The 14,830-nt window shown below is 40.6% G+C and overlaps 1 protein-coding gene across 1 annotated transcript in view; it reads right to left on the reverse strand.

Moving 5' to 3' along the window:
* Positions 1-1,647: 1,647 nt before the first annotated feature.
* slit1b (slit homolog 1b (Drosophila)) overlaps positions 1,648-14,830 on the reverse strand; it is an 87,929-nt gene continuing 74,746 nt past the window's right edge. The window contains exons 28-38 of the mRNA XM_085409173.1: positions 14,546-14,640; positions 14,147-14,286; positions 13,834-13,927; positions 13,497-13,634; positions 13,082-13,310; positions 12,798-12,928; positions 9,430-9,584; positions 9,112-9,323; positions 8,406-8,530; positions 8,046-8,254; positions 1,648-6,995 (exon numbers count right to left, since the gene is read on the reverse strand). Of these exons, the coding sequence (XP_085265299.1) occupies positions 6,733-6,995; positions 8,046-8,254; positions 8,406-8,530; positions 9,112-9,323; positions 9,430-9,584; positions 12,798-12,928; positions 13,082-13,310; positions 13,497-13,634; positions 13,834-13,927; positions 14,147-14,286; positions 14,546-14,640 (1,791 nt within the window). The 3' untranslated portion in view covers positions 1,648-6,732. The remainder of the gene's footprint in view (positions 6,996-8,045; positions 8,255-8,405; positions 8,531-9,111; positions 9,324-9,429; positions 9,585-12,797; positions 12,929-13,081; positions 13,311-13,496; positions 13,635-13,833; positions 13,928-14,146; positions 14,287-14,545; positions 14,641-14,830) is intronic.

A 14,830-nucleotide genomic window follows, 5' to 3' on the forward strand; every position in this document is an offset into this window, starting at 1 on the left:
GAACGTTTCCTAAAGATGAAAAATGGCAAAAGTTATATATGATTAAAAAAAAATACTGCTCTATATTGGCTCTTTTTAAGTCCAATCATAGCTTGGTCGTCTGTCAAAAGTCTGTTAAAGTACTGTGAACAGGAAAGAACAGAAATGAACTTTCACACTCAACATAAAAGCAATAATTTTGCGATCACACATTCGCATAATAAAGAATTTGCAGTCAAGAAGCAACAGACAGGATTTAAATAAGTTATGCCAATGCCAAATGTCAGATATTCTTTGAGAAGTAACCTGATACTGTGTATCTGAGAACACAGCCCTGAGTGGCACGAACTGGACCACCGCCTACAGAGCTGATCAATATTTCAATCTATGTGTTCAGTCTTAATTCATTATTGAAACCCTCACACCAGGGCTGTGTTTACTCTCATTTCACAGCCCTTCACTTTTTGACTATATTAATTTGTTTAATTTCTGCATGCCTAGAGATGCTCTAAAGAAATTTCAGCTTAAAGGTAAAATTGAGGTTTATATTAAGACAGCATGAATCAAATGTTAATAAGGACAATTTAAGGTTTTTAGTAAAACACTTTGGTTACCTTGCTTTTGCTTTCTTGAAAAGCTGGCTATGGAAGAATTTATTCACTCGTTCTTTAAAATATGCAATGTGCAGTGTGCCTGTTTTCCAGAGGACCAGCACTACCGCCTTCTTTGTTTGTGCAAACTGCTTCCTTGATTTAATTTCCTTGAGAGATTGAATTAATTTTCATTTTTCCTTTGTGTTTTACCAACATGAATTCCTCTCTCTGGGAAAAGATGCAGGCGCTGTGAATTACTTTGCACAAAGATCCTCATACACGATGTAGTTTTGCTAATGCAACACCACCTCAGTTCTTCTTGATGTGATCAGCTGTATCTGACAATCATCCTACCGTCTGTTCGTTGCACCGCATGTGTCATTTTTGGCTCTTTGTGTGCAGCAGATTGGTGGTGTGAGAAGATGTGGAGGCTTTATTGGAATTGGGGGGTTGGGAAGGTGCTGCTGCTGCAGTGACTCAATCCTCCTATAAAGACCCAAAGAGCCAGAGGAGAATAGAGGAGTCAGTGGAGAGAAGAGGAGAGGGGGAAGGGTTAAAAATGGCAGTGACGAAAGGTTGAGAAGAGGGGGGCAGCTGGATGGTTTGCAGAGGTGGAGGTAGGGGCAACGGAGATATGCAGCAGGTTTCAGAGTGTGTGTATTTCTGCGTGTGTGCGCGCTGGGGGAGGAGAGGCTCTGTCAAAGCCGATGGGGGTATATATTATGTTTTATGGCTACGAAGGGATGCATAAATCACAGTTTCATTAAACGGCTTTGGTCTCCGAATGCTAACTCCTCCCCCAACTCCCACCCAAAGGGATATCCCTCTTCTGCGTCTATCCGTCATTCCTCAAAAGCAGCCACCCATCCTCCCTCGTCGCTCCATCTACCGTTCTTCTTCTTTTCCAACCCCTTTCGCTCTCAGCCTTTCCACCACTCTCTCATCCTCTCTTCCCCTGTCTCCATGAGCAGCCATCAACCATCCACTCAGTCTGAATGGAGGATAGCCATGGCACAGTGAGGTCAAAGGTCAAAACAACAAGAAGAAAAAGAAATGTGATAGCCAGTGTCAAGTTTAACGAGAATGGAAAAGAAGGAAGGAGAAACAACTCTTTATTTAAATAAATAGGAAAGAGACGCATTACTCGTTGTCTCTGTTTAGGCGAGACAACAGAAACCATAACATCAAAATTCCCATGAATCATGTGAGGTTGGTTTTCTTAAATGCAAACGTTTTTCTACAGGCTACAAATGATACAGACACAACATCCTCTCCAACATATAAAAATACTATGACAAAAACGAATGCATTATAAGATTATTATAATATATATTACAATCTGTTAGGTTGTTACTGTATGTAGATGTGCTACAGTTATAACAATAACGATAACAATAAAAGCTACATTAGTTCAATTCTGGACCTTTATGAACATTTTGAATCAAAGGCTAAAATTCAAACCATGTTAAAACTAATATAAGTTTTAGTTTCACATCTATATAAATAACATGACATCATATATAAAAGCTACATTGTCTGTGTGGCATTCCTATGGTACGTTCACTGGTTCGGACCAAATTGGAGAGGGAGTGTTTGATTCCAAAAAGCAGGCTGCATCGCTGGATAATGACGTTCATTACAACAGGACGACTTCTTCTTGTTGGAAGCATCTTCCAATGACAAGCACACACACATACAGGTTTTTGTACTTCTACACATGTAAGGATCCTCCTTCACACAATAACACCTTCTGTAACTCTCCACACGCCAAACATTTCCAGTCAACATGATATCAGGACAGATTCCACATGTCACGTATTTAACTTTTCGGGTGTCATTTTGCTTCACTAAATGACACGAGGAAGCGCCAGGGTTAAGGTCAGGGTGTGGTTGTCAATCATGGTGTGAACTGATGTGCGAAAAGCAAAAAATGCATAGTGATAACACATTAAATTATCATGGTATTTTATGACACCAAGCTGTTCCAGCTGGCTGGATATCATTTTAAATTTTTAAATACTTTTGCCAGTATAGGAGTATTCCACCTAAACAAAGACAATTTCCGAAAACAAATGTAATTGCTAATGTTTCAGTCCATGTATTAAAAACTATACACAACCAACCAAGTATTCCTTTCCTTTTTTGTTCAGTACAACATGTTGCTAAAGAATTTGGTTTTAATTGTCCAATTTGTTACAGTGAAGATCAAATCTAAAAATTACATTATTGCTGCAAGGAAAAGTAGAGGAAATTTCAGCAAAAATTGGAAATATTTTGTTGAGGAATTGATATGTTTCTTTGTTGGGCTATTATGACATTAGAAAGCAACACTTTGGGCTGTGGTGAATTCTGAAAGCCTTACTAAGCTGAGAAATTTAGGCAAATGATAATTCATCATTATTATTATTAAAAAATAATTATTATAGTAGTAGGTGCAATGCATCTTAGACTGCTCTAACTGCTTTAGCAGAAAAATAATCAACAATTACTTTCAAGTTTCACTGTCATGGATTATGTGACGGAAACAAATTATCAAAAATTTCAAAGAATTTTCATGTATTTTGTAAATTAATAGCCTGGGAATAGGAAGTTTGCTCAAATTAAGCATAAATTTAAGAGCAAAGTATTCTTTAATGCAGAGTTTCACAACTCTGAGATTTAATCCCCAGCTCTAACCTCAACCCTGCCTAACCCTAAATAAAGTCTTAACCTTCAATCAGCCCTTTAAATTCGCAAAGTGCAATGTCCTCACTTTAAAGAGATTTTAAGAGGTCCTCACAAATGAGAAGAACAAGAACACGAACACACACACACACACACACACACACACACACACACACACACACACACACACACACACACACACACACACATACTGCTGGTCTAAACTGTGAAAATGTGAGTCTGGTAAGCAGCAAAGTGAATACATCACACACTAACTAATGCCTCTGTCACCTTTAACCTCTAGTGTGTGTTCATGTCAAGAAATGGAGCAAGATGACCTTCGACATCATTGTGGATTTAAGATTGAAGACGACAGTTTCTTACCGGACTGCTTTCAAAAAGTAGGTGGGAACTTCGGATTATTTTATTTACCAATTTAAACAACAATGAGTTTGCTGCCATCTTTGCCATCTGCATTACCAACGGGACACATGTATCAACAGAAATGTTTGTTACTTTTTGGTGTGTTTGCACGTGTGAACACACACACACACACACACACACACACACACACACATATATATATATATATATATATATATATATTAGGGGTGCAACGATATTCGTATCGATATTGAACCGTTCGATACAGTGCTTTCGGTTCGGTACGCATATGTATCGAACAATACAAAATTTGTAATTTATTTTATCAACTTTCGTTCTGATGATGCTGTCTGTGTTGAGCGCTCAGTGAATCTGCGTTCGACTACTCCGCCTAGGGTCGACAGTGCAGCCTAGGCGGAGTAGTCGAACGCAGATTCACTGAGCACTCAACACAGACAGCATCGTCAGAAGGAAGAGCGCAGGGCAAGCTAGCGAGACAGAAGTTAAGCTCTCCTTACAACATGGACCTCCCCCACCCTCATTCAGATCTGGCGTTTGGAATTGTTTTGGTTTTCATGTGACGTATGACCCTGAAGGTAAGCGAGTCATGGACTAAAGTAAAACAGTATGTTGGATGTGCCATGCAATGCTCAATTACATGGGTGGGAACTAGTGTGTTAGCGCAGTTAGCTCGTTAACGTGTTGGCCGTCTAGCCCCATGCACGGGCGATCGGCGGTAGCTCGTTAACGGAGATTTGCCGTGTTGTGGCGTTAAGGTCATTTCAACGAGATTAACCTGAAAGCACTAGTGGGAACACAACGAATATGACTGCACATTTACGCCGACATCATCCTAGTGCAAAGACAAAAACAACAAGCATGCTACTAACTTTAGCCGAGTCATTTAGACAGCTGTTTAATATATGCTGCTGAGAATATAGCCCAGAAGAAGCGGATAGTATAGCAGTATATACAGAGGCAGAGACATTTCTCTGTAATAAACTCTCTTTTCCAAAGATGAGTGATTCCTCAATCAGATACAGGGCTTGCAATATCGCTAGCCCAACGTCCTGGAGCTAGCGATTTTTTTCAGTCGGGGTACCAAAATCTATCTCTGCCCTGCCCGTCGGGCTATTGTAGGAAGGAAAAATATATGTCAATGCTTTTGCATTCGTTCGGAAATGTAGCTGGGTAATTATGTCATTGGCATCGGTGAGCCACTGTCAATATGTGACATATTGAAATCGCGTTTGAATTTGCGCTTGTTTTTTTGCTTTCACTTTGCAATCGTGCGAACTGTGTATAGAGAGCGACAGCACTGATCTGTGAGTGATGATAATTTGCGCACCAATTCCTCTGACATCGTCTTATTAATTGTTAGCTTACTATCAAACATGACAAGTGAAATCTCCCGCAGCTTAAACATGTGAGAGGTTGATCGCGCAGAGAATCGCTGAGCTTATGTGAGTGCGCGTGTAAAAGCAGCAGGATTTATATTTGACTACGATGACCTGGATGACTGAGAACCTTCACAGACAGATATATATTTTAGTTCTGCTGAGCCAAATAAGACAGGTCAGGGTGAAGAAGTGACAGCCAAAGAAAAGCTTACCACAAAACGGAGAAGTTATGACAAATCAGACTATAAGGCAAAAAGAAAGTGCAGCTTTATGGTTTCATGGACAAAAGAATTTCTGTGGCTGCAATATGATGAGCTAAATAACCAGGGCTGCACATAAGTGGTCCGCAGGTGCGCATTCGCTGTCAAAATAAAAAACACGCACAAGGGTTAGGGTTAAATTTAAAAACTGTACTTTTGAGTTAAAATATATATTTATAATTTTAATAAATGACAAATTAAAAAGGCATGAACATTTTTTTTGTATCGAAAAAATATCGAACCGTGACACCAAAGTATCGAACCGAACCGTGAATTTTGTGTATCGTTGCACCCCTAATATATATATATATATATATATATATATATATATATATATATATATATATATATATATATATATATATATATATATATATATAGTGTGTTTGTTTTTTGTTCTTGAATTCGACATAGAAACGTGTTGTGATTAATCGTAATTTTTTGTGAAATGTAATTTTGTGAAATGAGAATGTTAGTATTGTGCAGTATTTCAAAAAAATTTTCTTGACAAGATAAATCTGAAGACCATATATTGAAGCACTATAGAGTTATATATCCAAAGCCACAAATAAACGCCTGTTTTATTAGCATTAGTGTTATTTAGTATTTTTTAAAAAGCTTTTGCTATAAAGTGTCTAGTGATCCTGTCAATCAATTGTTATAGGTGATATTATTCAGATGATTGACATTTGATAGTTTTGTAAATTTAGATGCCAGACTGAAGTGGAAATTTGCACAGCTCTTACATATAAATTAAATAACTGCACTTGACCATAAAAAGGTCAAATTTGTGCTTATTTTCCTAAATTGAGACTACTTTGAAAGGAAACAGATTGATATGACAGAAGACTGAGCTTTAGTGAAGAAATAACTGAGCATTTTTCTGAGTTTATGCTTGATGGCAGGTTGAGAATTTCAGTAGTAGATCATCGTAAAAAGTTCTGTAACAACACTGTTGAACGTGATATTGTAAGATAATTAAATCTGGTTTGGTAGATGTTTTGCATTGCTGAAAAAATGGAGTAATTCTCTCATCAATTTTGAATGTCAAAGCTTCTTTATTGTAAATGGGTCCTGAAATAATTAGCGCCTTTACTTCCTCCAACAAATCACTGTTTGCTGTTGCGATTTTTGGGGTAACAAAGAGAAGGCATACAGAGGCTTCTCACCACACAAGTATGACTAATGAGCTGGAGTTTGGTAGTTAGAGAAGGTTCTCCTACAGCAGGTGAAGAAAAGGAAGTTGATGATGATGAGGTCGACTCGTTGATTTCATGTCTCGAAAGGGAAGAAGTGTCTTATGTTACAAAACTGCATCTGAGCACAAAACACCAAAAAATGTCTGTTTTTCAGTGAAACAAATCCTACAGTGTGTGTACCTGTTTAGCTTGGTGTGTGTCTGCTGTGATTGAAACTATGTGTCTGGATGTGTGCGTGTGTGCACCACTGGTACTACACACACTCCTTGCAGCCACATTCCACAGGCTTCTCCACGTCCTGCGTAAACGAGGTGCCGTCGTCGCATTCGAAGGTGAGCCGCCGGCGTCGCACCCTCAGAGGAGCGCAGCAGGAGGTGGCGCTGATGTCCGGCTTCGCTGTCGTTTGGCAGCGACCTTGACATTCAACCCAGGAAAAAGGTTTTGACGTCTGGCAGAGGATGGTGCCACGCTGCAGCCGGTGGTAATCCCTGACTGGCTCGCCTCGACATGGGGACTCTGTGGGAGGTAGCACAGGCAGATGGATAAAAGAGGGTCCAACTGTGTTTCCATAAGGTAAAGATGAAAAATATTTGACCTTTTGCGTGATCAAACTTTTAAATTTGAACTTTTTCTTAAAGTGTGAGACACAAATAAAAAAATGAAAAATGCAAAAAACTGAAGAGTGGCCAAACTAACTATTAACAGAAATCATTTTTTTAGTGTTTCATAGTGTTTAACTCATCTGTCTTTGATTAAAAGAAACTACCGTCTTTCTACTGCACAGAAACTACCATCTGAGACCATAAACACAGTTTATGGTAGTTTGACGTGTGAGCGATTACACTATGTTATTCATTTAGTAAATTATGATTCACAGAATGAGTCAAGAGAAACAGTGGTAGAGAAATAGGTTATGCTTTGAACTGGGTCCACCCTGTAAAGGACAAGTTGCTACCTGTAAGCGTGCAGCATCCCTCAGTTTTTTCTCACCCAGCTCTCTTGTCAGGTCCAGTTTCTAATGACCACAGTCTCTGGGGTTCTTTCTTAAAATAAGCTCTATAACAAATTTGTTCTATAAATATCTTGCAGATTTCTGCGATGTTTAATTTTGAAGCTGTGAAATTTTATTTGTGAATCAGTATAATTGTCTTTAATTCTCATTTGAATCCTTTATTACGGTAAGACTTTCTAATTTGTGTTGTGACATCTGAAATCTTTTTAACTATTTATTTGTAACAGAGCAGCTGAGCAGACAGGCGAGCAAAGCGAGAGAGCCGGGGAAACAACATGCAGGAAAAACCTGGGATACTTCAGCATATGGTTGCATGCTCAGCCCGGTGAGCTATACTGGCCTTTTTATTTTGGAAGCACTTTGAGACTATGGCTGTCACATGAAATATATATAATGATAAGTAAAAACTTAACTTTTAAAATATCAAGTAGAGTATAATTTAATACCCATGAAATCATGATACATGTTTTAAAGGCTGGCATTATTTTCTTAAATACATAAACCTCTCAGCACCCTGTAACAATTTCAAATACCGACTGCTCATCCCGACTCACCTATATCACAGCTCTCTCCAGTGTACCCCTGCTCACAGATGCACCTTTCTCCATCCTCTGTCGTCTGACACTGGCCATGCAGACACTTCAGACCCCGGCATGAGCCCGTGGGCTCCTTCTGGAGGTTACACAGTGCACCGTAATATCCCTCCTCGCAGTCACAGCGGTATGTTTCTGCATCCAGCACCACGCACACACCTTTCACACACCTGGAATTAAAAGAAGCAGATGAGGAAAAGAATCAGTATTAAAAAAGGATTTTATAAATGTTACAAAAACCACTTTGAGTAATGAGTGAAGACATTTGGAAGCACACGTCCTGTACTAAGCACGTAACATGCCACGATAAGTGCTGCTCACTTGCTGCCTTCACAGGGGTTGGCACCAGCTGCTAGAGTGACAACATCCACTCTAGTAAGACCTCCTGTTACTGGCTGGTCACAGTGTTGTCCTGTCCAACCTTGCTGGCAGTGGCACTGAGGGCCCTGTGAGAGAGAAGACATCTGTGCTTTACTCGTTTTCTACGAAACTGCAGTTCTTTAATACACTATGTTGAGTTCGATACAATTTTATTCATACAGAATCACATCAGAACCACAGTTGCCTCAAGGCCTTTTATATTGTAAGGTAGAGACCCTACAATAACAGAGAAAACTCCAATGATTAAACAACCTCCTACAAACAAGGACTTGGCAACCGTGGGAAGGAAAAACTCCCTTCACAGTTCAGGGAGGGGCAGCCATCTGCAGCAACTCGTTGGGGATAATGGGAGGAAGACAGGACAAATAAAAAACTGTGTGTATAACCTAATTTATATTAGCTCAGTAATAGCTTGATTACACCCAGAAGCACTGAGCTAGCATTCATTCATTCAGGAAAACAGGAAATTTAAAAGTGATCTGGAAACTAGAGCTAAATTAAATCATAATCACACTGTGACACTTTGACAACATTCTTTGTAAATTACATGTTTGTCTCCTAATTTATGTAAAAAATATGCTTTAATTTAACATCTATGCCATTATTACGTTTGCAAGAGGTTTCACTGCTGACAGTGTGTTGCTACCTGTGGACCGTTGGGTTGGCAGATGCCGTGCAGGCAGTAGAGTTTGCGACAGGCTTTGCAGCCCGGCACCACCCCCAGCTTCATGTGGCTGCGAGTGAAGTCCTGCAGCTCGTGGTTGATATAAAGGTTCCTGATGCAGCCGTGGAAGCTTGACATGTTGAGGGTCTGAGAGGAGAGACCCAGAGAGGCTGGCATCACTTCCTCAGGCATACCTGGACAGACAGAAAATCAATTGGTTATGTCAGAATATTCCACAAAACTGTGGAGCATGAATACAAAGGTTCATGTCTGAACTGAGGTGTGAAGCCCTGGTCCTACCTCCCACATACAGACGGGCCTCCCCTGTTGCTGGACGACTTCCTCCCTGACTGTCCAGTGTTGTTGGCTCTCCTCCATCCACTGACAGGTTCACCATCCGATTAAAGGTCACCAGCTCTAGCGTGTGGAAATGCCCATCGTTGACAGTCTCTGTGCTATTATGGAGGAGGCAACAACATTGCATTATGTTTTAGGCACTATGTAAAAATGTAACTGAGCGGAAGGACAGTGGAGCAGCTACGTCTTTTTGTCAGTGACTGTTTCCACTTTGATTTTTGCTGGTATTATTCAAATGAATAACAACTTGTCTTTCTTTCTCTTTTAGATACTAATGATCAGTCTAACCTTTAATCCAGGAAGCTGGTGAACTAATGTACAGTGCCCTAAACTAAACATTTGCCTCGTGGAAGTGGGGCCTGTCCCTGCATTCGCTGGACGAGTAACTTCAAGACTTTTCCATTTGGATGTTCAAAAAGAGGAAAAGAGTTGTGTAATAATTTGTGCATATTAACCAAATCCAAAATCGGCCTGGTGACTGTTAAGAGCTTTAAACTCAAAGATGATTACTAGAGCAACTAAAAAAATATCAACAACAACTCTGGCCTCAGCCTATTCCCTGAACATTGATGATGACTAACATGCCAGTCAGTTTATAATGGCCATGAAAGGTTGCTATCATGCAGGCAGAGAAGAGGCCTGTCTTATCTGTAAAGGCAGATCGTTCCACAGTTTTGGAGCTGCTACAGCAAAAGTTTCCACTCAGTCCTGGGTACATTCAGGAATAGCCGATCAGCTGACCTGAGAGAGCGGTTGGGTGTATAAATCTGTAGCAGCTCAGAAAGATAAGATGGGGCTAGGCCATGGAGGGCTTTAAAAGCAAATAAAAGAAATTTCAAATGAATCCTTAAAGAAATGGGCAGCCAGTGAAGTGAAGCTAAAATAGGGGAGATGTGCGCAAACTTTCCAGTGCCAGTTAAAAGACGCGCTGCAGCATTTTGCACCCTCTGTAGATGAGTAATGTATGAAGCACTGATCCCTATATAAAGTGCATTACAGTAATCCAGCCGAGTGCTAACAAAGGCGTGGATTAATAAGGTAAACTTAACTCAAACCAGAACACGAATAGAAAACAAAATACAATGAAACTCAAACACTGGGTCACATGACCCAGTGTTAGACACTAACACTATCCCTATATCATTTTCTTTGTCTCTAATTTTAGTCACTTGTTACATTTTTTTCCAGTTTTCTCATCGCTCTTCTCTTCTCAAGTCTTTATCTGTTCGTTTCTTTTTTTACATCTTGGTCCCAAAGCCCTCTCGTCTGCAGCTGCACATCACACAGATTTGCCCAAAGCACGTGTGTGCGGGAGGCTGCCAGCTGGCCGTGCCTCCTCCTTCTTAACACTGAACCATGCAAACATTTAAGCACTTGATACCTGATCAAGTGGACTCTCAACTATAAAGTGTCCTCTGGCTGAATCTGTGATTAAATCAGAAAACCCACAGCGCTGATGTCATGTGTCCACATTCCCAAATAAAGCAGGACTGTCTCTGAGCAACGACACAGACCTAACGGGCGCTGAGCATGGTTGCTGAGCTACAGTGAGCTGAGAGGATGATGAGGGCCTGACAGGAGTCCAGTGGATTATTCAGCTCAACAAACTCTCAGCTTTTGAACTTCTGATGATCAGAATACAGTAATCAACATGCAGCAGTTTGCGTGAATCAGAGGGTTGAGTGTAATGTTAAACATGTTGAGCTGGTCAAATTCAGGTGCCAATCATGACCCTCACACGGTACAACTTCAGTGCTTAGTCTAAATGTAGTGCACATTTACTTCCTGTCTTTAGGAGAAATGAAGCATTTGATTGTTTATTTTACTGCATTAAAACAACTGAAACCCACATTTTTTTACCTTTAAATTTAACAAATGTCTGGTTCCATTTTTCCTGCTAACATATGAGATTAGTAAACTAGTGAATAAAGTTTAAGCATTCTTACTGGGAATGCAATATGAAATATGAACGATTCCTTCTTACCAAGAGGGAGTCATTCATATTTTTCAGAACTATACCATGGTTATTCTTAGATGTGCTTGATTGAATGCTTGGTTTTTAGTAAAGTGTTATGTCCTTAGTTCACAGCATGAACCCAAGCTTGCACATTCCCAGAAAATCAGCCTGATAATGTCTTCTTTGTCAAAATCCACTGTAGAAACAGGGTATTTATTTCAGATTTGCACTGCCTCATTGTTGGTCTCTCTGTGTCACCAGATTTAATAAAACGCAGCTTCTTCAAGGAAACATTATTTGTAGTATAAAATTCTCTCTTTATAATTCATTTGAAAGTGTTTCTGTGGTTCAGCTACAAATGAGAGACTGTAATACAAAAGGGGGATTTAGATAAAATAGATGGATGTTTTAGAACACTGAATCAAACTGTTCAACACAGTGTGGAGAATTCATAGTCATGATATGAAAAACCTTTAAGTAATGCGTTGCCAAGTTAACCAGCGTGCACCAGCCTGTGCAGTCACCTGATATCACTTTGTACCTCAAGATGTGGCAGTAAGTCACTTAGTCCAATTTGAGAGGAAGTAGCTGTGCTTAGTAAACTTCTTTTCTATAGACAGTCTATGATTCTGACCACTTCTCACTCATGCTGAAGGAGTCAGTGAATTAAACTGCGACAACAAACAAAAGACCAGCTGAAGCTTTTGGCAGGATGGAGATGAAAGCCTGCCAGCAAAGCACCTCTTTTCCCCATGCCCACCCCCTAGCCAGCTGCGTCAGGCAACACCAAGACCTGCAGGCACGGTCTGTCCAACAAGCTGAAATCAAGTAGCATCGAGAAGATCATTATTCAGGTTGTTCATTGGGTGATTTATATGCTGTAGCAAAGTTCAGCAATGGTAAATGCAAACACTGGTTACTCTATTGTCCGTGCACCCATAGAAATGACAGGCAGCCAAGTTAAAAAAACAAAAATGGCATTGCTTAAGATCCAGAACTGCTACTGAGCACTAAATGAGGGATGCTGCACATTGCAGCTTTAGAGTACTGTGAAACTGTCTTTCAGTTTGCCAGTTATACAGACATTTAATCTAATTTCAAGTTATACCCCTGATTACTACGGATATACTACAATATACTACTGATTTTGTTTCTGGAAATATTTTTGCGATTGTGTTGTGTGAGGAAATTGTGTGTGAGATTAACCTCTGACACTGTGCTTAGAACATATTACCCTGCTTTTCTAAATGTTTCCCTAATATGTCTATTTAAGCATATTCATGAGAATCAGAAGGACCACCCATCAGCCATGGGTGACGGGTGGTCCTTCTGACCACTGTGTGTGTGTGTTTACCTGTAGATAGCAGTGGCAGGTTGGTTCCCTGGGTCATATGTGACCCTGACATGACCCTGATGGAGCTCCACAGCGATTGGCTCATTGTCCCCGTTATAGAGCAAGATACCATTTTCCTCTGCTGTTGACACCTAACGCACAGACACGCACAAAAACACACCAATAAAGGTCTGTGTGTGTGTGTGCCTGAACTTGCTGCTGCTGAAATTGATTTCTGACACTCTTCCGTGTCTGTCACCTAACACGTGCTCTCGCTAGGTGTGGACTTGTGAGCATGTTCTCACCTGTAGCGTGATGTTCGTTTGAGGCCAGTTTTTGACATCTTGAAGCTGAACATAAGAATCCCTGTCAACAAAGTTGACGCTGACCAGCTTCTCACAGTTCTGACCCTCAAAGCCTGGCAGGCACTGACACACTGCAGTTCCCAGCTTTTCCTCACAGAGGGCACCGTTCTGACACTGAGCAAGCTGGCAAGGCAGCGGGGCAGGAAGGGCCACCTCACAAAACTCACCACTGAGGAGGAAAAAGAGGTCATAATAAAGGATATCAGACATGACATACAAAGAAATACAATGATCCCACTTCCTACCATGATAATCAAACCAGCACTATGGTCTTATGATGATAAAGGAAACTCACAGTACCCAGTTTCTTAGATTTGTATCTGCACAGTTCATAGTTTTTTAAGGTTGCCAGCACCTGTATCCCTGCGGACAAACACAACTGTAGCCATCCAGATGGTCAACACACTGGGCTCCATTCTGACATCGATGATCCACACACTCATTATAATCAATACCGCAGTCTGGCCCCACCCACCCTGGGATGCATACACACCTGGAACACAAACACACACAAATATGCATAAATACTAATTAACAAATGGTGTAGGATTTGGGGAAGTAAATAGAAACATTAGAAAAAATTAACTCTGTATATGTTTATCTGCATGTGTCTGTAATTTCTCTCTCATCTGGGATCCCAAACTTAGCCAAGTCTGAAGTAATTGTGTGTGTGCGTGTGTGCGCATTTTCACCTGGGGCCGTTTGGAGTGCTGACGCAGGTGGATTGATGCTGACAGGGGTTTCTACCAGGAGAGCAAACACCTTCCTCTTCTTCACACAGCAGACCTAAAACAGGTGTTACAGGAATCTGTCTGTGAAGGTTCTCAGTCATCCAGGTCATCGTAGTCAAAGGAGCTTGCAAAGAAAAGCGTCTGGACTTCTTTGCAAGCTCCTTTGACTGTTACAGGAATCCTCAATATGTTACTGTGATGGATCAGCTATGCAGCATTTTTCTAAGTGAACAGTTTGTAAAATGTAATAAATATTCAGATGCTGCTTTTGTACCCGTGTAGTTTGGAGGGCACAAGCAGGTGTAGTTGCCAACTCCGTCGACACAGGTGGCGCCACTCTCACAACCATGGTCCTCACAATCGTCCACGTTCACCTCGCAAAAAGTGCCATGGAAACCAAAAGCACATGCACAGCTTAAAAAAGAACAAAAGAAGAAACTTGACTATGAAGACGAAACATTTAGACAAATTCAAATATTTCCATGTGCTAAATGCATTAACGCGCTAATATCAAACGTTTATTAGCATGGTATATATTTTAGCATACTAATGTTTGAATCTTAGCAGGTGGGCTTGATTCTGCAACATGATGCCACATCCATCCACTAGACCAAATCTGTTGGTGGGGTTGGTAAAGAGGTTTTTTCTGCTACTTTCACCAAATTTTTGTTACCTGAATCCTCTAGTATGCTCATCACTCAGGCAGGTTCCTCCATTGGTGCAGGGATTGCTGACGCAGGCGTCGACTGGAGTCTCGCAGTGTTTGCCCTACACACCACATGCATGCAAACTGAATTGACAGCATATTTTTGATGAGCATAGACAAACAGATCAGGCCAAGCTGAGTAACCGGATGGGATTATCAGAGACAGATGTGATCTCAAAACAATCACAGACTACACACGAACACATAAAATATTGGATCAGTGGCTTTAAACATCAGATCTAGCTCTGTAAA

The sequence above is a fragment of the Rhamphochromis longiceps genome, linkage group LG6 (assembly GCF_057381845.1).
Source record: "Rhamphochromis longiceps isolate RC_006_pf linkage group LG6, R_longiceps_female_GT1.1, whole genome shotgun sequence".
Lineage (NCBI taxonomy): Eukaryota > Metazoa > Chordata > Actinopteri > Cichliformes > Cichlidae > Rhamphochromis > Rhamphochromis longiceps.